This window comes from Monodelphis domestica, chromosome 3, assembly GCF_027887165.1.
Source record: "Monodelphis domestica isolate mMonDom1 chromosome 3, mMonDom1.pri, whole genome shotgun sequence".
Classification (NCBI taxonomy): Eukaryota; Metazoa; Chordata; class Mammalia; order Didelphimorphia; family Didelphidae; genus Monodelphis; species Monodelphis domestica.
Window position 1 is genome coordinate 128,972,685 of NC_077229.1, and position 22,705 is coordinate 128,995,389.

Genomic DNA, 22,705 nt, shown 5'->3' on the forward strand with positions numbered 1-22,705 from the left:
AAGTGTTGAATATTTGTTGCATTTATAACTTTTTTCTTTTAAGACTTAAAAATATTGTACAACATAGAAATTTTATATAACTTTTCCTGAAGCTATGAGCAACAAATCATAGTAATAGGAAATTGAGAAAGGCAATAAGAAATATAGCTTTTTTGAGTAGTTCAGTGTTGTAAGATTTAAATTAATATCAATAACTCTTAAGTACTAATTTTATAAAGTTTATTAATAATCACTTGAAGAAATAAGAAAAAAATAGAAGTTTAAAGCCTAATTTTCTAACTAAAGTAAGACCATGTGTGTAAATTGTCCTGCCTGCCTGAAAGCCAGCTTCAGCAGCCATGTTTAGGGAAAGAGAGAGAGGGCCAGGTCACAAACAAAACTATATCCTCCATCTCCCCACATGCTGGTGCATTTACATAATGTTCGCACGCAAATGGGATGCTGGGTAGACAAGTCTTGGGGAGTAAATTCTATCTACACAGTGTAAAGTTGTTGACATTGTAGATATACAGTGCCTTCTTACCATCACTTTTTAAATTTGGTGTTGATTTTGACCTTGAGTCTAAATAGTCGAGGGTCTGAATGTTCATAGCTAATTTTGATAATACTGAAATCATTAACTAATTATCTCCTTTTGATTAAGAAATAGCCAGTTTAATGTTTGTGATTCTATTTGGTGCTGACCATATTCAGCCCCTTTCATTTTTCTAGGAGGAAACATTTTTGACATAAATATTCTGTTTTATGAATAGACTCAAAGGCTTCTAGCCATTTTTTTCTTAAACTATAATCACATTTTAAAATTACTTTTAATGATCTCAGTGTATTCCCTGGCATAAGAGCCCATCTTTTTAGATACAAGTATTATCCTGGTGATACTGTATTACTATGAATTTTGAAATGTAGTATCTCAAAAGGATATGAGTTGGGCATGATCCAGAGTTAGCTGTTTATTTACAATGATGACTTATGCATAAGAAATGACATAAGAGATATATAATTCAGGATATACATGATCAGAAAGAGAAGGGAAGCAAGGCTAGTCATGTAGAGGGAGAGTGAGAGAAAATAGGTTATAGTGTCCCACTTATACCCATGAAATGTAAAAAATATGAAAAAGTAACAAAAAAATGGAAAGACCTTCAGAACTTGCATAGATAATATAGTATTATAGATTTCAATCTCCTTCATTTTAGAGATGAAGAATTGAGACCCAGGAATGGTTCAATGTCACACAGATAGCAAATAGTAAAGCTAAGATTTGAATTTATTTTCTCTGACTTTAGATCTCACCTTTTTTATCCATTCCATTGTAATACTATTCTGTCTCTCAAAATAATTTTTTCAACCAAAAAAATATATTGTGTCCTTATCATACAAATCCTGCACTTAGCCACAAGAGAATCCAAGGCACATAATCAAGTGAATTCATTTCAGGTAGAAGATGAAACCTTAGGTTAAATGATGGAATGTTCTATATTAGGGAGGAAATACATGGTGGTAAGATTCCTTTATCAGATAGTAGAACTAAGAGTTTTAGATCTTCTAGTACTGTCTTTCACAAAGGTGATAACTCTTGATGATTTCTTCCAGATGTGATCTAGCATTGCCTCTCTGATTCTGTGACCTCTCTTCAGCATTTGAGGTTACTTGGGCCTATATCTCATCTTTTCATTTTGTGTCTCAATTTGCACATTCCTTTTTTCTTTCCTTGACTCTCATGGAGGAGTAGATATTGACAAGATGAGGCTCAGAACAAGAACTTCTGAAAACAATTTAACATAGGATGGTTTAGCAGATCTGAGAGAACATGGTTAAGCATTGTATGAGAAGTCATAGATGGATTGTGATTTGCACCAGTTGAGGAAATCAGTCAAGCATTTAAAACCGCCTATTGGATATATATAGTTATAGAAAATGAAACATCTTTACTTATATAGTTTACAACATATTGTATTGTTAGAGGGAGGAGTCAACAAGCACATGTATAAGTATGCACAGAGTTAACAAAAGAAAAAATAGAAATCGATGCAAAGTAATTAAATACCAGGTAATTAGGGAAGAACACCAGGGATTGGGAAGAGAGGAGAGAAGAGAGGAGATCAGGTAAGTCTTCAAAGTAACTTGGAAGATCACAGATACATTTAAGTGTATGGTCTTTAGTGAGTCATCTTTGAAATACTCTTTTACAGAGGCTCTTATATTTTTATATAGGGACTTGTAAACTGGTTATATTAAGCATCACTTGACAGTAAAGGACCACATTTCAACAGCTGAGAAAGAAATTAAAATTTACATCATTATCCTCTGAAAGCAATGTAATTATTCATTGTTGTCTCTCATTGACCACAACTGCAGAATTAGAAATGACCATATAAAAGAAGGTTGGAAACATCTTAAGAACTTGGGAAGTTGTTTTGCATTTGTAGCCTATGTACTAATTATAATAACTGATTTTTGTAAGTTAGGGGTCAGTAACTAAAGGGCTGCCTGTTTTTCTATGGCCCAAGGAGCTAAAAATGGGTTTTATATTTTAAAATAATTCATTGAATTAAAGTGTAAAAACCATTGCTAATACAGGAGCTGAACAGAAACAGGCAAGAGATTTGGCTTTCTAACTCATGGTTTGTCGGTTGATTGCTCAACTAGCTAAAGGATTTAATTGATTAGAAGAGAGTTTGAGAAGAACTTTGTTTAAGGAGAGGCAGAGGGCATTTTGGAAAGTGTCTTACTCACTGTTATGGTATTCTTGTCAAAAATGGCAAAGAAATTTCGGAGCTTGGTATTTTATGTATGCCATGCTTGTCTAGTTTGAGTTGTGATTTGTTTGTAGAAAGTAATGATTTGTTTTAGTTTCTAGCAGAAAGGGAAACTCTTGCATGAAAAGTCCTACATTATAACTCACTTGACAACATGAATAATTTTTCTTAATAATGCTTTAGTATTTTACAAATAGTTGTTGCCTATATTTTTAATATGTTAAGTTGAGGGACAACCATATGGCAAAACATAAACGAATAAAGGAATTTTTCTTTGTACATTTTGTTTGGTTCATATAGTATTATCCCCCTTTTCCCTGCTTTAGTCAGTAATAGAATTTAATATTTTAAAGAAAACTCCCTGACTGCCAGTCTCTAAAAGTTGATTTTCTTTTAGTGCTGAGGTTTTCAAAGCATATTCCTTTTAATAATTTTTAAGGATAGATACTGAAAATATTAATATTCTCATTTTACAGATGAGAAAACTAAGCTTCAAGGAGATATGCCTTGTTTAGGATTAGATGGCTATCAAATATCTGAAGTAAAATTTCAAACTAAATTTTAAGAAAAAATTGTTAAGACTAGTACTGTTTTACCCTGTACTGTTACCTTCTCTTGGTACCTTTGGTGTTAATTCTGCTATAATACTACTTTCGTTATATATAAGTGTAACAGATTAAAATTTAGGGGAGATGGGGAGACTGAGGCAGGTAGAAATTAGTTTCTCTCTGCAAGGAATATATATTTTTTTAGAGGTTTATTAAAGGTTAAAGATTAAGAATATACAAGTAAGAAACATGTGCCTAGGCCAGAGGCCTAGACAAAATAACCTCACATCATGGAAGAGACGCCTCTGTTCCAAAAACGGAAGTCCAAAAAGGGCCGAGCCCTTCAAAAGCCTTTGCTTAAATATCTTCTCGATCTCGGCCCAGGTGAGATTACAAGGCATTCTGGGGAAGTGGAGCAAAGGCTCATGGGGATTGTAGTCCTGTATTCGAGTCTATTTTTTACATAAGGAAGCCCCCATTTTTACACAGTCTTTTTTATGTCATAAATTAAAATGATTTCCCCTCTGGTGTGTATCTTCATTGAGGAGACCATCAATCTTTTTGTTATAGAAACCATTTTGAAAAAAACTTAGAGCTTTTAGAGAAGTGGAATCTAAAAGTAGATAAAGGAAAAAGTAGGAATAGTTTAAAAGAAAGGGCACTCTGCGCCCCCCCCCCTCCAATCTGCACCCTGACTTCTTCCACAGTTTTTTAATTTTTAAGGTTATTTTGTTAACCTTATAATCTGCCAAGTAGAAATTCATTGAGTTGTAACACATCCTCTTTCAGAAATAGAAAGAAGGGTCAGTCAGGGGTCATTCTCCCATTTGTGTGATTTCTTCCACCTTCTGTTGATGTTACCATGTCTATCTTCTATGATGACTTATTTCCCCTATTCTTGTCTTGCTCTTTTTTGTACCTGTATTTTCCATCATCCTCTATGCCTGCTTGCCTTTTTTTCCCCACAGTCTTGCACTCCATCTCTACCCATGGGAATGATTTATCTTTTTCAAGACCCAAGGTGACATGTCCTCAATGAAACTTTCACTCATTCTTATTCTCACATCTCCTTTCTCCCCAAGAAGGAAGTAATTTGACCTTCATTTTTCTTAAAACTTTGCTTGGATCTTTCATTTGAATTTATGATGTATTTTACATTATTTATATATATTTTACTCATTTTCCCATTAGGTTATAAACTCTTTAGGAGTAGAAACTGTGCCTTATTTCATTTTTGAATCCCTAGTATTTATCAGAGTGCTTAATGCTTGCTAAATTAAATGCTTAATGTCCAAGATTTACTATACTGAGAGGAAGGGAGTTTTAATCAGAGGAGAAGGAACTTAGGTAATTTTTGAGCATGGAATACTCTTGGGGAGATACTGCAGACCTGGTTGGGTTACTATAGAGGAAGCCTGAATGCTAAGGACACTGGATATCAGACTGCCTGGGAAGAAAGAGAGGTACTAGGGATAGAATAGAAGAATTTACCCTTGTATGTAGGAAAGGGATATATAAAAGTTCTCTTCCTTCTTATAATTCACTTTTATTTTGAATCTAATTACCCCATCCCTCTAAGATGCAAAGAATGTAGACTCTTAATTTAACTATGTAAAGGTACAAGTCATTTGTGGACTGGCATAGGAATCTAAGAAATACTAAGTATCAAGCAAATCACTTTGAACCTTTGAAACATCCCATTTATAAGTTGAATACTTCTTGTATTCGCAATGCCTGTTATATTTATTATAAATGCATAATAAATACATGTTGATTTCTCAAAGGAAATTGTGGGCAAACTTGTTATTTTGTGATTCTTGACTTCTATATAATCTTATCTCCTATAAATAATGCTGTGGGGAAAAGTAAAGGTTGTTTACTAGTCATAATGAAGGGAAGGATACTTTTTTTGCACTAAATTTAAAGTAATCTGAATATACAAATTGTATATTAAAAATCCATCAACATTAGTCATCCTTTTGGTGATATTATCCTTGGCCAAAATGATAGTAATCATTTTGATTACTATCTGAAAACTTTATTTTTTTTTAATAGTAAGAAGCTACATATTAGAACTGGTATAAAATTATAGGATTTCAGGCTTTGAAGGAAATTATATCTATTTGTAAGAGTAATATTTTTCCTTTTAAATTGGAACCTGTTAAATCAATATTCATATATTGCTTTTTGACTTTTATTCTCAAAATGTCTAAACTATGTTAATGAAGTGACATTTAGACATCATTATGATCTTCATATACTAGGACAGTACATTACTTTTTTCCCAAAAAAGGAAAATAATTCCAAGATTTATTGTTTATTTGCTTGTTGATTTTTAAAAAAATCTAGATTTCAGTGTTTGTTTACATCTTGAATAAGCTTCAATATTAAATAAATGTTGTATGCTATCTCTTTCTCCTAAAAACTAAAGTTATAAGAACTCTCCACTCAGGGCTTTAAAAGATCTGGGGGGAAAATGACAAGATACATGTAGACTAGAGTACAGGAACGAGCAGATTAAATAGATATAACATTTATTATAAGGCAGAGTGATATCTAAATGCAAATTGTTGTCATAGAAAGGTTGCCAGCTACTCTTAGACATCCTATTTTAGTTTGTTTTCTTGCTTTTCTGCACAAGCTTTACCACATGAGAATTTATTTTAAAATTATCTCAAAATTTAAGATATGAGAATTGCGGTTTTCTGTGAATATACTTTCGAAATGAAACTTTTCTTCCATGTATATAAAAACATGTTTGTGTGTATATATATACAGAGATATAATAACATTGCAAATGTATGTAAAATCTAATCTTTCTTAATTGCTGATTTTTAAAAATTTGATATAACTTTTTTGAGATGTACAGAAGTGGGAGGGACAGGAGCCAAATGTTTCTGTGTTCCCAACTTTTCAGTTACAAGAGCCCATAAACCTGCACCTGCTGGGAGTCATGGAAAAGCCAGCCCTCGATGAATCCCAGGCCTCTGCTTAAAACTTTTTTTTACTGGAACTAAATGATGTTGCCATTTTTATTTTTAGGTTTGCTGGCATGGGTAATCTCATTAAGGTGCTAACCAGGGACATAGACCACAATGCAGCACATTTTTTCTTGGACTTTGAAAGTAAGTCTCTTCAGCCTTTCACAGTTGGTGCATAATGGTAATGGTGAAACAGTGTTTATTTCTATCACCACAGTGAAGGCAAGCCAGTTTGTTGGTAAAACATGGAAAAAAAAGGTTGCATGATTTTTCTTCTAGTAGTTGCTGAACATTGTCATATATATATATATATATTTTGGTTTTTCATTTGCTAAAATCATTTGAGTCTTTGTATCCAGTGCTGTCCTCTCATTTGGTCCATGAAGCAAGTAGCCTTATGATGAAAATTCTCATTGTGTGCTTTTAGTGACTGTGCTGAGCAATTTGATGGTAATTATGGCTAGATAACCAAATCATGGTTAATTTTGTTCCATTTCTAGATAGCAGTTTGATCAAATGACCAGTCAAAACTTACTAATGTAATGATGTGGTCCAAAATTTTTAGATACTACTATATTGGCATAGAATAAATTTTTTAGTAAACTATTTTAAATTGAAGAATTAAGATAAACTTAAGTGACAATTTTAAAATATTCAGTTTTAACATGGTCTATTAAACTGAAATATAAAGAAATTCACATGAAATATTTTTTATCAAATAGAATACAAATGCTCAGAACATTAGCACTATTGGAATGCTGAAAGAATTGTTCACTATAAGGCCTTTAAAAAAAACTCTTAGGAAAAAACTTTGAGAAGAAATATAGTGACAGTCTGCTGTTTTGTACAGGAAAACCACATTTCACCTCTAGGTCCTACAAGTCAATACCTTGAGAATGAGGATTGTTTTGACTGGTTACAAAATTACAGAGTTGGTAGCCTGAAGGATGAATTCATACCTGCAGAGCTTCCCTTTCTGCTCCACTATTTTTCTATTATATTTCAGATGTACCTTTTTATAAAGGGATATTCTCTTTTCTCATTCTTGTCTTGACAGGTACCTTAACATGGGGAATCTTCTTAAAGTTTTGACATGCACAGACCTTGAGCAGGGGCCAAATTTTTTCCTTGATTTTGAAAGTGAGAAGATGATTTTATATATCTATTTCTCTTTGCCTGCAGTAGACTGCGTTTGTCTTGCACTAAATGAATGTCTTTACTTTGCCATCTTTATAACTGCTTTGCATGACTGAGCTTTGAATTGTTGGATAAAATTTCTGTTGCCTTCTTGAAACAACACATAATATTTCATTCATTAAATTGAGATAAACATTTATTTTGCTTTTTGCAGTGTATATATCTATAAGAAGGATATACCCTTATTTCAAGTTCTATCAGTGCAAACATTTAAATGAGCTAATTTTGTTGGAAATGACACTTGAAAAGCATCTCCAGATTTATTAGGAGAAGCAATATCTGGGGGCAATATGCTATATTTTAAGATAATTTGACCAATATTGAGTTATTTTATCCCAATACTTTTAATATCTTATTGATAAATTTGTTCATGAAGGCCATTCAGAGCTCAGTAATTTGGGCATAATATTAAAAGGTAAGTGTGAACCTAATTTAGTCAATTTTGGCAGAGAATTGCCTACTTTGTAAAATTTTTTAAAAATTAATGCATTTCAGCTTATGTACTCTTCACCCTCTCCCCCAATCGATTCTAAGTGAAAATAAAAAATAAAAAATGGTTCACAGACCTTTAAGTAATTTGCCTTCTGTTTGTTTTATGTTGCATGACCTATTGTAATATGGTCTAAGAATGGCAGGTAAGTGTAATTGATTGCTGTGCATGTGGAATGGCTTTGCTCTTTGGCTATTGGTATTGCTTTAGCTTCTTCCTATCAAATTAAAAAAAATGATATTAAATAATTATTTTAGTTTGGATGTTGCCATTTTAGCAGAACTTAAAAAGAAATTGTTAGGAAAGGGTGAAGATACTTTAGGCTCCTCATTTTATTTTCTGTAATTGTATATAAGTTTAAACTCCTTTGAAGAAAGTATTTAAAGGAAGTGAAAATTTTAAAAATTTCTGGCTTGTGAATTGTCCACCTACCAGAGAAATAACTGCCTCTTTTTTTAATGGGTTATTTTATCTTGTTTCCCTAGTTCTAAATATATAGTTCACAGTGGTCTACAATTTATAGTATTTTGCGATGTTTTGCTTTTTTCTTGTCAACCTGAATCGGTGAAAAGTATCATGATGATAATCCATATTTTTAAGATTAATTTTGTGGTCTGGTTGGCCAATTATTGTGTTTTATTAGTAACACAATTTTAAGAAATTTGTGCTAATTTATGGCACTTTCTTTAATATTAGTACCAACAAAATACTTGTCATCTTTTCCCCAAAATATATGAAGATCAAAGTCAATTTCCTTTACCCTTCTCAACAATTGAATACTGCTGTTTTAAGTGCATGTTGAGCATGTATTTTAATGGCATCAGCTTGGGGAATGATGTGCAGATTGCTGACATTAAAGATTACTTTTTTAGATGAGGCCTTTACATTTCAGCTGTATTTTAGTCCATATATGTCTGTTTCAAACTTTGTCTTGTATTTATATCTGCTACTCTGTCTCTGGCTTCTTCCTTTCCTTAATTTCAGATGCCTTGCATTTGCAGAATCTTGACTTTGATATGGTCAGGATCTTGTTCAAGACTTGGCACTTGATCTTGTTGTAAACCTAATTTTGTGCTATTGTAGCCCAGTGAATAAGAATGAATTTAATATAGGTTTTAGAAGTTTATTTAATCTTAACCTACCTCCCCTTGGGAAATTAAAAAAAATGTTATTCCAAATTTGTTTAATAAAATTCCAGTTGATGATTTAGTGACAACCTGAAAAGGTCCCCAAAAATGTCAGTGAAGAAATAATCTATAATTTTCCATAAGCAAATACATTAAATTAGAAAATAACACATAATTGAATATAGGATTAAATTTGTACTTTTTTGTTTAACTTGACTTATTTTCTGGGCAGAGTAATAATGGAGAAAATGTTTTAAAAATACAGATTGGTGTGTTAGCACTCAATTTTATTTTAAACATATATATCACGTTGTTTTTAGCATAAGAATAACACCCAGTTAATCTCATTTTGGGAGATACATCTTCATAGGATTGCTTAGTCACCCTAAGAAAGTCATTATTCTTATAATAGAAGAACTTCCCCTACACCCTATTTGTATCAGAATCAGAGCAGTCTTTTTTTTTCATGTTAACATTTTATCCCTTCTCAATTTAAAAGTCCAGAGAGAATATTTGTTAATTCTTCCATGTTTTGTCTAATGATTAAAGAATAGTTGAATATTTTGTATTTTGGAAAATAAGCAACTTTTTCCTAAAGTTGCTTACTTTTATCTGACAGCAACTTTTGTGTCTTAGATAACTTTACATCCTTATATTACACATATTATTTTATGTCATTTAGAATTTTCAAAGTCTATATGCCAATAGAACTGGCCCAGTATATAACACATAATTAGAGTTAGATGGGGCCCAAGTTAAAGATAAGTGTGTATTTTTGAATATTCATATTTTAGTTTTTTTTTTTTACTATTAAATTGTATTTCGAATAGTGTAGAAATTCACCTTCATGGAGTACCATCATGAACCTATTCAAAAATTAAGAAAAAAATCCTCTTATGGTCACTTCTAATTTAAATCTAGATTTTCATATATCAAGTTTATTTTAAACTTAAGTCAGTTTTCTGTATATACCTATTCCATGCATTTGATATTAATTATAGGAAGAGAGGAGGGAGAATTTGAACAAATAGAAAGCTAGTCTCAGAATCAGGAATGCCTGATTTTGTTCTGCTCTCTCTGATTATGAAGAAGGCACAACTTATTTAGAACCCCAGAGTTCATTAGTAGAAAAGTCTTTACTCACTACTGGCTACATCATTGAAACAACAGGACTAATTTAAATGTGAAACAAAAGAAAAACCAAAAACATATAATGCTAACAAAAGGCATAGTTAGAGAATTTTCAAGGTGTTTTCTAATCATTACTTTTCATTATATGATGATTATAAAATAGTTCAAACATTACTTCTCAGTCTATTTGATCTAAGGATAGTATGCATAGAAAAATATGTATATTTTCATTTCTCTCTAATGAAATGAAAATGAGGAACAAATGTGTTTGATGTAATCTTTTTAATTTAAATGAGAATTCAATTCTGCTTGGTCACACTTTTGTCCTAATTATTATTGACCTTTTAATAGTATAATATATATCCCTTCTTTCTATTGAAAACTCCTAAATTGCTTTCCTTTTTCTCTGCTTCCTTTTTACTTATATCTCTTCATCCATTTGATTGACTTTAAATATTTTACTGTAAATTATTCCCTTCATGTCATTAAAAGGAAACTTTCCATCTTGTATCTTCTAGTACATTTCATCTATTCTTTTAAAATATCTGTTAGCTTGATAGCATCTCTCTTAAAAAAATCAGAAACATGTACTTGCGTATGTGTGAAAGAAAAGTAGAGCCACCTTACATTGTACTTTACTTTAATATATACAAGGGCTTTTTTGGGGGAGATGAAGACTCTATAAGTTCACTCACTGCTCTACTGTAGTATTTTCCCAAGTTAAAATTCCCTTTTCTTTTTTTCCATTTATTACACTTGTGTCCTGTATTGGGACAATTTTCCTTGAATTTACCATTATATTTAATGATATTTTTAAGTTTTGGAAGCAATGTTCTCAAAAATGTTAAAACATTTTATTTCTCTTATAGGCAGAAAAATGGGTAATTAAAACATCCCCATGTTATCATCTTTTGAAATGTCTTTTAGAATTAAGTTTAGTGAGCAATCAGTGCATGACTATTGGCTAAAGTAAATGTACCACTATGTTGCTATCAAATGAAAGCTCTTATGTTAGTGGAGAAATAGTACATTTTCCTTAAAATTCTGTAAAGCAGTGATTTGCCATGAAAAACAAAAGTGACAAGTCTTGATTGCATTACATTAAAATGCCAATATTATTTGAAATGATAGTGTGCCTCATTTTATACTATTTTGTACTTAGCATTTCACTCCTCTTGCATGAATTGCTATCAGTAAATTAGTGCTTACCTGTCTGCTATTTTTCCTGTTTTTGTCTTCATTTCTACAGCAGTCTTCAGCAGCTTTCAAAATTATAAATGTGACTTTCCTGTGATAGTCTAAAAATTGTTTAGTGTGATGCTAGATGTTTTTTTTTAATAAAGAGGGAACTATAATTTTTCCCTTTATTTTTGGATTTTTCTTGGTGTTTGTTAAAGTTTTAATTTAAACAATAATAGCCACTTGCAAAATCTACTTAAGGCTACTTGATAATGTTCTGTTTGTATGTTAGTCTTAATGTCTGAATGTCATATTTTCTTGTCAATAGCTAGTCATCTACAGATAAACTTGCATGATTAATTTAAATGTTTTCTAACTTTAGAAATGCCTTATGCAGATATTTTAAATATCTTGTTATAAGTTCTTATTTCATGGGTTAACCTGTAATGCATCTCCTAATGACATTTCTATAATTCAATTACTTTATGCAAAAAATATTACTTGCCCATATTTTTGCCTGTGAAAATATTGTTTTCAACTGCACCTAGAGTAAGTATGACATTTCAAAAGTTAAACTTGCTTAAATGTTTTTTGAAATACCACTTTTTTTTTGGGGGGGGAGAATCCCAGTTAAAAATTAACTATTATTCTGAGTTATTTAGGCCAAAAAGCCAATTAATATCAACAGTATAAATTGTTGCTTAAAAATACTTGTTGTTGGACAAAGCTATATTCTTTTTACGTTCAAAGTTTTCCCTCAAAAAGAGAATCAGAAGCACTGAAACAAAATGAAACAAACTTTATTCAATAAGCATTTGTGTTCTCTATATAGGATAATGTGCTACATAGAGTATTTTTAATAAATGAATATGTGAATGTGCACACTTAATCCTTGACCTAGTTAAGGCATTTATTAATGTTAGTTGAACAAATAGATGCTGCCTTTTTTTTACTGTTTAATTATTGCAGACTTTTAAGTGTATTTCATATAAAATATTGATCCCAAAATTGTCAAGAATTTAGATTTTGGGGGGCAGCTGGGTGGCTTAGTGAATTGAGAGCCAGGCCTGGAGACAGGAGGTCCTAGGTTCAAATGTGATTTCAGCTACTTCCTAACTGTGTAACCCTGGGCAGGTCACTTCACTCCCATTGCCTAGCCCTTACCACTCTTCTGCCTTAAAACCAATACACAGTCTTGATTATAAGATGGAAGGTAAGGGTTAAAAAGAAGAATTTAGATTTTTTAAAAATAAATTTAATATATTTTAACTAGTTAATTACCATTTGGTAAAAACTGAATTAATATTATAAGTTACTTAAGGCATAAAAGAATTATGGCAATTATTTTAGCTATTTTCAGTTTTGCTTTCATATACCTTCTCACATTCCTCTATTATCTTACTTCTTTCCTCCCTGTTCTTTATTTTTTGTGACTAAATTTCTAAGGGTGATGATGTGGAAAAGACAGAAACTTTTACAAACCTAAATTTTTCCATTTTTACGAAGTAACAAAAAAAAGTGGAAAAGATTCATCTTTAAATTGAAGAGAAATTCTAATACTGAAAATTGTCCTTAATATAGCATTCTGTGTATTTTCTCCCTGATAAGATAAGACCTCAGAACTGATAAAATAATATACCCTACAAATATAATCCTTCTCCAAATTCTTAAAGAAATTGTAATACTATTATTTTGTAATGTGAGCATTTTCAGGGCACAGGATATGTTTGTTGAATTGGAGTAATATAAGAAATATACAGCGCAGTTAATATAGTTGAACCACTTCAAAATTAATGAGGTTGTATAGTTATATAGACCAAATTTCAGTTTTATTTGCTTTATCCTTTGATTTTTTGAGAATATAGATTTTGAACCAGAATTTATCACAGGAAAGGAATTAACAAAAATGTATGTCTCATGTAATAACTTAGAGTTGAAAATTAGAGGCAATGTATATAACAAAAAAATATTATCATGCAACTTATAAGAACAGGCTTTCAGTTTAAATAGTTGAATTCTTTTAAATAGGATATTATTACTATGAATATAATAGAAATGTTAGAATATTAGTTATAAAATTTAATGGTTCTTAAGTTTATTATTACAAAGGATGATTTAGACAATAAATTAATACTAAAAAAACTGATAAGGAATATTACACATTCTATCCTGATGTTGTACTTTAGGTTTATATGTGAAAAAAAAGCTTTTTTTCCCCCAGAAAGTTACTTAGTGATTTATTATGATATAATGCATTTACTTAAATATATACATATATGTAGGTAACTTTCTTGTGCTTTCCTGGTATTTAGATGCTCAACCTACAGAATCTGAAAAGGAAATTTATAATCAGGTGAACGTAGTATTAAAAGATGCAGAAGGCATCCTGGAAGATTTACAATCATACAGAGGAGCTGGCCATGAGATACGAGAGGTAAGCATGGTTAAACATATTTTTGAAAACTCACAATGCATCAAAAGACTTTAGCTCAACCTTGAGACAATTTCCTTTCCTTAGTAGAATTTTAATTTGTTATTTTTAAAAAATGTATAAAGTTGTAAGAAAATCTTGGTGAGAGAAATAAAATATTCTCCAATAAAGATCTAGACCACTTGTAGTAGTTTAAACAAATGATTTTTTGAATAGGTATGATATAAACAATTTCTATTTTGTAGTATGGCAGAAGAGTGAACAAATTAATTGGGTTTCCGTCTAAATTTCTGTTTTGAAGAATTACCTAAATTGACTTTTTATGTATTAACAAAGATACTTCATAAGAACCTGTAATTCATTAATGTAGATGGAACAGACTAAATGGAACTTTATCAAAATACCTAATCTTTTTTGTGGTAGATAAATATTTAGGGAATACTTATTTATTTTTTGAATATTTTATTGTGGTGTAAAAAGTTTTAGAGTTATATCCATGTTGGCCAATAGTATTTTAAAACAAGGTCAGTGTTTTGCTTCTATTTATGAATGCTTAAAATTTTTTTTTATTTTTGATTGAATTTTTAAAATTGGTTTGTCTATTTTTAGTGGGGTAGATAGAGTGCTAGGCCTAAAGTCAGAAAGTTATCTTCCTGAGTTCAAATCTGGCGTCATGTACTTTTATTAGTTGTGTGACCATGGGTAGAAGTTATTTTTCTTGCCTCAGTTTCTTTATCTGTAAAATGAGCTAGGGAAAGAAATGGTAAATCATTCCAGTATCTTTGTTAAGAAAACTCCAAAAGGAATCATAAAGAGTTGAACATAACTGAAGTGACTGAACAGGCTTTAGTGTATAAATCATTCAACATGGAATAAATATTTTTCAGTATTCCTGGTTATCAAAGTTTGGTTAATTTCCTAATGAAACAGAAATATCTGGCATCTTAAATTATTTTATGTAATAATCACCTTTAAAAAAACTATTGAGTAGGGTATTATACAAAAAACTCAAGTAAAAGAAGATAAAAATTTGGAAATGAGAGAAGATAAGTGGAAATTTTTGTTCTAGGCAGTTTATAGCAAAGGAAGTTAGCTTTATTCAATGAATTAAAAAGTCTAGGACTTTTTTCCCACTGTAGAGACCAGTTGATTTTTGCTATATTATTTTGAGACCCTTGGGGAAATACTGAGTTCCTCAGGAGAAACAAACTATTTTTTCTATTTGACAGTTACTTAATGTAATTTTTTAAAAAGTTTACTTTACAAAAAGTGTAACTGATTCTGAGCAAGATAGTGTTCTAGAAACTTATTGTATTTAATAATAAATCCAAATGAGAGGCAGCATTTCATAGAGAATAAAGCATTGGACTTGGAAGGTAGCATAAATGAACTTGGAAGGTAGCATAAATGAATTCAAATCCTGCCTCAAACACTAGTGCTGTAAGTTCAGTATCAGTTATGATAGTACTCCTCCATGCTTGAGATCAGGTCCATGTGTAGCTGCTGTACTTCCAGCCTGGTGACATAGGAAAACTCATTCTTTCCATAACATCCCTCCCCAACCCCTGATTTTTAATTTGGGAGATGACTAAGTCTGTTGGTACATAAATTTGAGAAATATTATGATGCTATAAGAAATAATGAATATGACTCATGGGAACAATTGTATGAAATAATGCTTTGTGGAGCAAACAGAACTGGTGAAAACTATATACATCACTACAACTATGAAAAGAATGCAAAAATACCCCCAATAAACAAATTGAAAGCTGTATAATTAGAATGACCAAGTTGACCCTGGATAAAAGATGAAAAAAATGTACTTTCCTTTTTTTTTTTTAGGTGGGAAGCTATGGGTGTGAAATGGTCAGAATCTATTGATGTGTTGGTTAGTTTTATCAAACTGCTTTTTTCTCCTCTTTTTATTCTTTGTTATGGGTGGATCTCTTGCTAGATAGAGAATGGGGAGGGATATATTTGAAGGTGATTACATTTTTAAAAAATTTTAAATATATTTTTTAAAAAGTTCTCAATGGTGATTTGTTTTTTATTATTTACTTTTTCAGTGATAATTTAAGAAAAACTGTTATTTAAACACTTTAAAAAGTAGGGACAAAAACTCAAGGTCAACAAAATCTCTCCATTATTTCTTTTTCTTTCTTTCTTTCTTTCTTTCTTTTTTTTTAAACCTTTACCTTCCATCTTGGAGTCAATACTGTGTATTGGCTCCAAGGCAGAAGAGTGGTATGGGCTAGGCAATGGGGGTCAAGTGACTTACCCAAGGTCACACAGCTGGGAAGTGTCTGAGGCCATGTTTGAACCTAGGACCTCCCATCTCTAGGCCTGGCTCTCAATCCACTGAGCTACCCAGCTGTCCCCTCTTAGTCATTTCAAGTTATTCAGTTTTTTGGCTAATTTGATCTGGAGCCCATCCTACTAACACTAGTCTCATCAGTTTAGAGGGTAAAGATTTTGGGAAGATCATAGTGATATAAACAATCTCAAAATTACTTATAGTTATGTATCCTTATAATTATGAATACTGAGTTTCAGTTTATTGATTTGTAGTTCTGGTTTAAGTATAATATAAGAATGTAAGAAAAAGAGACCTTGAATTTTAATAAAAATATTTTTAAAAATCAAAGAAATATGGGGAAGGTTGTGGAGGCATGGAGAGGAATAATCAAGAAAACAAATGCCACCAGTTCTTTCTAGTTCAACTAGTTTCAGTGCCTTGGAATTATCCTCAACTGTTAATAATCTTTCTCACTTCCCATATTCAGTGAGGTAATAAAGTTTGATCAGTTTACTTTCATAAGAAGTATCACATTGTCCCCTTCTTTCCACTCACAGGGTAACTACTCTGGTTGGGGTTCTAATCTCCTCTCGGGCTATTGAAATAGCCTCTAGTCTCTCCCCCTTCTCATTTATCTTCTGTACAACTACCAAATCAATATCCTTGAGGTAAAGTTTAGCTTATATCACTCCCTTGTTAAGTCAACTTTAATAATTCTCCAATTACCTCTAGACTAAAATACAGCCCCATCTGGCATTCAGGACACTTGTGTCTCCAGCCCATGTTTCCAAACTTATTCCTATTGTTCTCTATATCTGCTATTATTCCTATTCTATATTCTACATTTTAGCCATACTGGTCTACTTGCTATTTCCCATAGATAGCATTCTGTTTCTTGTCATTATACCTTTCCTCAGACTTAGAACATCAAGCTTCCTTTAAGCCTCAGTTTTAAGTGCTGTCTCCTTATGAAATCCCTCGTTAAAACCCCTTTCCTCAAACATTACAGTTGGGACTTCATAATGACTTTTAATCTTACATTTAGTTGATTAATCTATGTATATAGTATTTTCCCTGGTAGATAATACATGCTTTTGAGGGAAAGAAAAATTTTATTTTTATCCTCTTTTCATTGGCATGTAGCACAATGCCTTCCATGTAGTAGAAGCTGACAAATGCTTGTTGAATTTTTTATGATCCTGTGAATTAAGTATTTGATGTAATCAAAGACCTAAATGCATATTTTGAATTGTTATTCACTTTAGAGAAAAATATTTATTTTTGTAAAGTCTCTAGGTGTCTTTATTGAATTGTTAGTTTTATGAGCTAATTTAGTTCTGTAGCATCAGTTGCCTGTAGGAAATCTCCCCAAGATATTCTATAAAGGTCCAAAATTCAAGATGTCCAAAATAGAACTCATTGTCTTTCTGCCTTATATGCACAAAGCCCTCTTCCCAACTTACTTCTGTTGATATACAATTTTAGAATCACCCAAATTTGCTATTCTAGAATTATCTTTAAATTTTCAGTTTTCCTCAGCTCTCATATCTGATCAAATGCTGAAAGACTGAAGTGTTAGAGCACAGTATCCTGGGAGACATGGCAAGACAGAGTTATTCAATTTTCCTGGCTTTTACATTGTGTGGAGGAGAGTCAAATTAAGTGACTAAAGGAATTGGGTTGGGTTAGGTTAGTTTGTAAGGGTCATTGATGCTCATGCATGGCTGTAGACAAAGATATTTAAACAATCAGCCCTTAAAAAATAATACTAAAAGGGGAAGGTAGATGGTTCAGTGGATTAAGAGCCAGGCCTAGAGATGAGAGATCCTGGGTTCAGAACTGACCTCAAGACACTAACTACTTGTGTGATACTGGACAAGTCATTTAACTCCTATATGGAGTATTAATTCTAAGACAGAAGATGAGGATTAAAAAAAATAATAGTAAGAACTCTGTTCTACTAATTAATACTTGATGTCAATCAATCAACATTAAGTGCTTAATATGTTCTAGGCATTATACTAAGTTCTGGGATTAAAAAAAGGCAGCATACAGTTGGCCCCCATGGAGTAGTCTAAGAGGGCAATAATATTCAAATACACACACACATATATACACACACTGAGTAAAGTATATGCAAGAAAAATAGGAAAAAAATTAACAAGAAGAAGGTACTAGAAAACTTCCTGTAAAAAAGGTAAGATTTTTAGTTGGAACTTGAAGTCAGGGAGGTCAGTACATGGAGTGAGGAGAGCATTTTCAACATGGGGAACAGCCAAAGAAAATACCTGGAGTTGAGAGATGGAATGCCTTGTATGTGAAATGGTCTGGAGGCCACTATCTCTGGATCAAAGAGTATAATAGAGAGTAAAGTGTAAACAAAATTTTAAGTTAGGAGAAATCTAGATTATGAAGGGCTTAGAAAGTCAAAAAGAGCATTTTGTATTTGATCCTGGAGATGGTAGTAGGATGTCACTGAAGTTTATTGAATGTCATAATTGGACCTTTTTGATTGCCTAATGGAGGCTAGATTGGAATGAGGTGAGACTTGAGACAAGCAGACTGACCAGGTGGTTATTGTAATAATTCAGGAGTGAAGTGAGAGAAAAGGGGGTGTATTTGAAAGGGGTTGAAAAGATGAAATTTATAAGCCTTAGCAATAGCTTGGATATATGGGGTGTTAGAGATAGTGGGACAGCTAGAATAGCTCTTATATTGTGAGCCTGAAGGTCTGGCAGGATGCCATTGATCTTTACGGTAATAGTGAAGGTAGGAGTTGTGGAGGGTTTAGGGGTAAAGATAATTGAGTTCTGTTTTGGACATAGTGAGTCTGCTTTATAGACAATTCAAGATGTCTGAATGGCAATTGGAGATGTGATCATGGAATTCTGTGAGTGGTTTAGGGCAAGATAGGCAGATTTGAGAATAATGAGCATAGAGATGGTACCTAAATCCATGGGAGTTGGTGAAACACCAAGTGAAATAGCATAAAAGAAGAGACAAGGTTCCCAGTTCAGAACCCTGAGGGACACCTATAGTTAGAGGAAAACTTAGAAGAGAATGTGAAGAGTGATCAAAAATTAACATTAGAGGTTGCAGGGAGAGAGGTCACTGAAAATGAGGATTGAAAAAAGTGGTCATTGGACTGACCTGATAACTGAAGAGATATTTAGTATTTTTGGAGAGAGTCATTTCAGTAGAATAAGTTCAGAAGTCATTGTAAGAAATTATGAGAATGAAAGGATGGTGCCACTAATATATTATGAAATGAACTCAGTTTCTTGTATCAAGTAAGGTACTTTAAAAGATATTTGAACTAAATGGAGAAATTTCTAATTCTTAGAGATATAAACATTATTTCCTCCTGAAACAGTAATATAGAGATTCTTTTGATAAAGTTTACTGCTTTGTAGAAATTAGCACAAGATTCTTAAGTTTTGTATGTTAATCCCTAAAGATCTAATGACTGCATTTATGCAAAAGTTTGAGGTACATATAATTTACGAATTATTTTTGGCATTTAAAATTGTATCTTGCAAAATAGAAGAAAGTAAATCCTCATTTAACGTTGGCTGTTCTAAAGAAACATTTGTCAGTTTATTTTAAAGACATAGACAAGGAACATTAAATAGTCTTTATTTGAACAAAATTGGCTCTTAGTCTTGACTTTGATATATTGAAAAAAGGATTTGAAGTTTAAATTTTTAATGTGTTTTGACTGTAAAAAAGCATTTTTTAGTTTAGTAGCCTGTAGAAGTTTTATTAATTTTAATGACTTATTTATATGAAAAAGTAGTTCTTCTATAACTTATAAAAATATCTTACTGAATGAAAAAGAATGTTGAGTACAAATGTCATTAATATTACTTTTGAGAAAGTGTTGAAAACATACTCCACCACCACATTAATAAAAATGACTATAGTATTATAAACTATAAATATGCACATTGCGAGAATTTTATGAAAAACCACCTGTTTTTATTTTATTTGAAATTGTTTTTTGTGTTTGTAAAATTGTAATAAATTTTAAATAGAATATGAGCTAAGAAAATTATTTACACAGATTATTTAATGAAAAATGGACTCATTTTTACTCCAAATGGAAAGGGTATTACTACATAAATTTTGAAAATGACTGCTATAAAGGATATCTGGAGGGTTGGTAAATCTCTTTTATAATAATAACTGATTTGTAGATAGTTCTTTAACGTTTGCCAAGCTTTTTACACATTCTTTCATCTGATCTTAATAAGAGTTGTGATGTGCCTATTTTATAGATGAAGAGAATTACATAATTAAATGACTTGGCCAGGGATGGATAGATTAAGTGACTGAGATGAAATTTGTATCCAGATCTCTCTAGTCAGTGGAAGTCCAGTTTTCTTTCTGTTCTCTATTTGATGTTTGTGGGTAATTATGTGCTGTTCTTGAATTCAAGAGGACAGTGTAGAGCTTTCTTTCCTTTTTTTTTTTGGTCTAACTTTTTTCTGTTTTGTTTTCAATTTTGAAGGCAATACAGCATCCAGCTGATGAGAAGTTGCAAGAGAAGGCATGGGGTGCAGTTATTCCCCTTGTAGGCAAACTAAAGAAATTTTATGAATTTTCTCAGAGGTTAGGTAAGTTGAAATCATGGTAAATACATAAGCATAATAATAAGGAAAATAGTTATCATTAAAGATGTTAAGTGGAGCTCTTAAAATTGAAATTGGTAATTTTGTATGTTTTCATATTAAGAAAATTTTAATACAGTGTAGTCTCTTTTATCAACCTCACCTTTGTTAATTACTAATTCTCTTAAAACACCTAGATGAAAAAATGTAATTTGCTTAAGAACACTTTATCTTAATTCCTCTAACAAGGCTTCACCTTAGAATTATATGCAAGCTAAAAGAGGTTACATTGTGGCAGGTTCATAAGATGTCACCTTTTTCTGCCAGATTATTACAGTTCTTTCATCCAAGGGGATTGGTCTTTGGTTAACTCTGTATTATCGAAACTTATGTCAGAATCATTACTGAGATTGCTTAGTCCAAGCATACTGGATTTTACAATGAATTGTGAGTCTAAAACTGAGACATTTTATTTTTCTTGCCCTGTATTATTATGAAGATTTACCAAGGTGGGGAGACAAAAAGACAGTTCTTTTGATTCTATCTTTTCTTAGTCTACAAGGCATTGAATGTCATCATGGACCATTTCTCTTGAAATCCTTTTCCATTTGGAGAGAGTTGATAATTTAAGAGGTATTATTTTGAAGAAGTAACTATATAAATGAGGGAATAGAAAGGAAAATATTCAACACATATGTAAATTTTAAATGATAGTAACCTTAATAAACGGATTATACATTAAATATGAGATGCAATTTAAAAATTATTTCAATTCAGAAGATTGGAGGATTACTATTTCTCCTTTTTAATATAGAGCAGTTTGTTGAAACATTGAATATAAATAGAATAATGGTGAAGGTGAGAGATGGAGGTAAATATTTGTCTTAAGTATAATAAGAATAGTAAAATGATATTTTCCTGAACTTTAAAGTGTTAAGTCATTTTATGCCATTTGCTCTTAAAATATGAAATTAATTCATATCACATCTCTAGTATTTTCTGTATTCTAATATTTTCACTACTGAAATCTGAGTTTACTAAGCCTTTGATTGCTGCATATTATACTTCTGACATTTCCAAACACTATGCTACTTTAAATTGGATTTACATGCCATTAAAACATAAAATATGTCCTTAGATACCTTCAGCTTGAGCACCTGGAATCCATCATTGAATAATGAACTAAGCTTTATTGGGAATCCATGTTTTCTATTCATTTTCCTTTTTGGAATTAAGAATTGCAGAGCTAAGTGTCATCCTTAACAGGATTTCCAGTGTGTTAGCTTTATCAATAAAGTGATTAGAAAGCAGCTGTTTTTGAAATAGATATTTATAGGGCATTATTCTTTTAATTTTAAAGTTACCTACTAGCTATGCTCCTTAACTAGGAAATATTCTTTAGTTGACTGATGGGCACAAGGCTGATGTACATGGCTATTAAAATTTGAAAAACAGTTTGAAGGACTTAATGGGAAACTTTTAATCAGCACACTACTCACTAAATAATTATGGATTTTATAACTTCACAAAGTAGGTAACATTGTATAAGCATTGTCATATATTTCTACAGTTGCCATTTATTGATATGATTTTAATTTAGTCATAGTGTTGGGTTCTTTAGGGGGGCAACTTGGTATTATAGTTTGTAGAGAGCAGCTTTGGCGTCAGAAATACCTGTATTCTAGTCCTGCCTCTATGATCATAGGCAACTCATGTAACCTCCCAGTGTCTCAATTAACTCTCTAAAGCTATAAATTGCAGAGAAAGTGATCACTTGCATTAGTATTGTTCAGAACTCTTACATCACTGAAATCACACATTTGGTCAAAAAACAATAAATTTTTATTTTCCTATCCTATCTGACCTGGTTAATTTCTGGGTCTTTGTTTAGATAAAATATGTGTGGTAACTAAAGTAAATCAGTATTTTGATAATTATTACTTACTCTTGTAGAAG

General features: G+C 31.5%; 1 protein-coding gene across 17 annotated transcripts in view; it reads left to right on the forward strand.

Annotated features, from left to right (window-relative positions):
• Window positions 1–22,705, forward strand: part of CYRIB (CYFIP related Rac1 interactor B) — a 203,276-nt gene that overhangs the window by 156,600 nt on the left and 23,971 nt on the right. For 7 of the 17 annotated variants that reach the window (XM_056823089.1, XM_056823086.1, XM_056823084.1 and 4 more), the window contains 3 exons: window positions 7,346–7,428; window positions 13,725–13,846; window positions 20,650–20,755. In XM_056823089.1, coding sequence (XP_056679067.1) covers window positions 7,356–7,428; window positions 13,725–13,846; window positions 20,650–20,755 — 301 coding nt within the window. In that variant the 5' untranslated portion in view covers window positions 7,346–7,355. Of the gene's footprint in view, window positions 1–6,349; window positions 6,433–7,345; window positions 7,429–13,724; window positions 13,851–20,649; window positions 20,756–22,705 lie in introns of those variants that run through there. The other 10 variants (XM_056823087.1, XM_007488332.3, XM_056823094.1 and 7 more) reach the window with 5 other exon arrangements.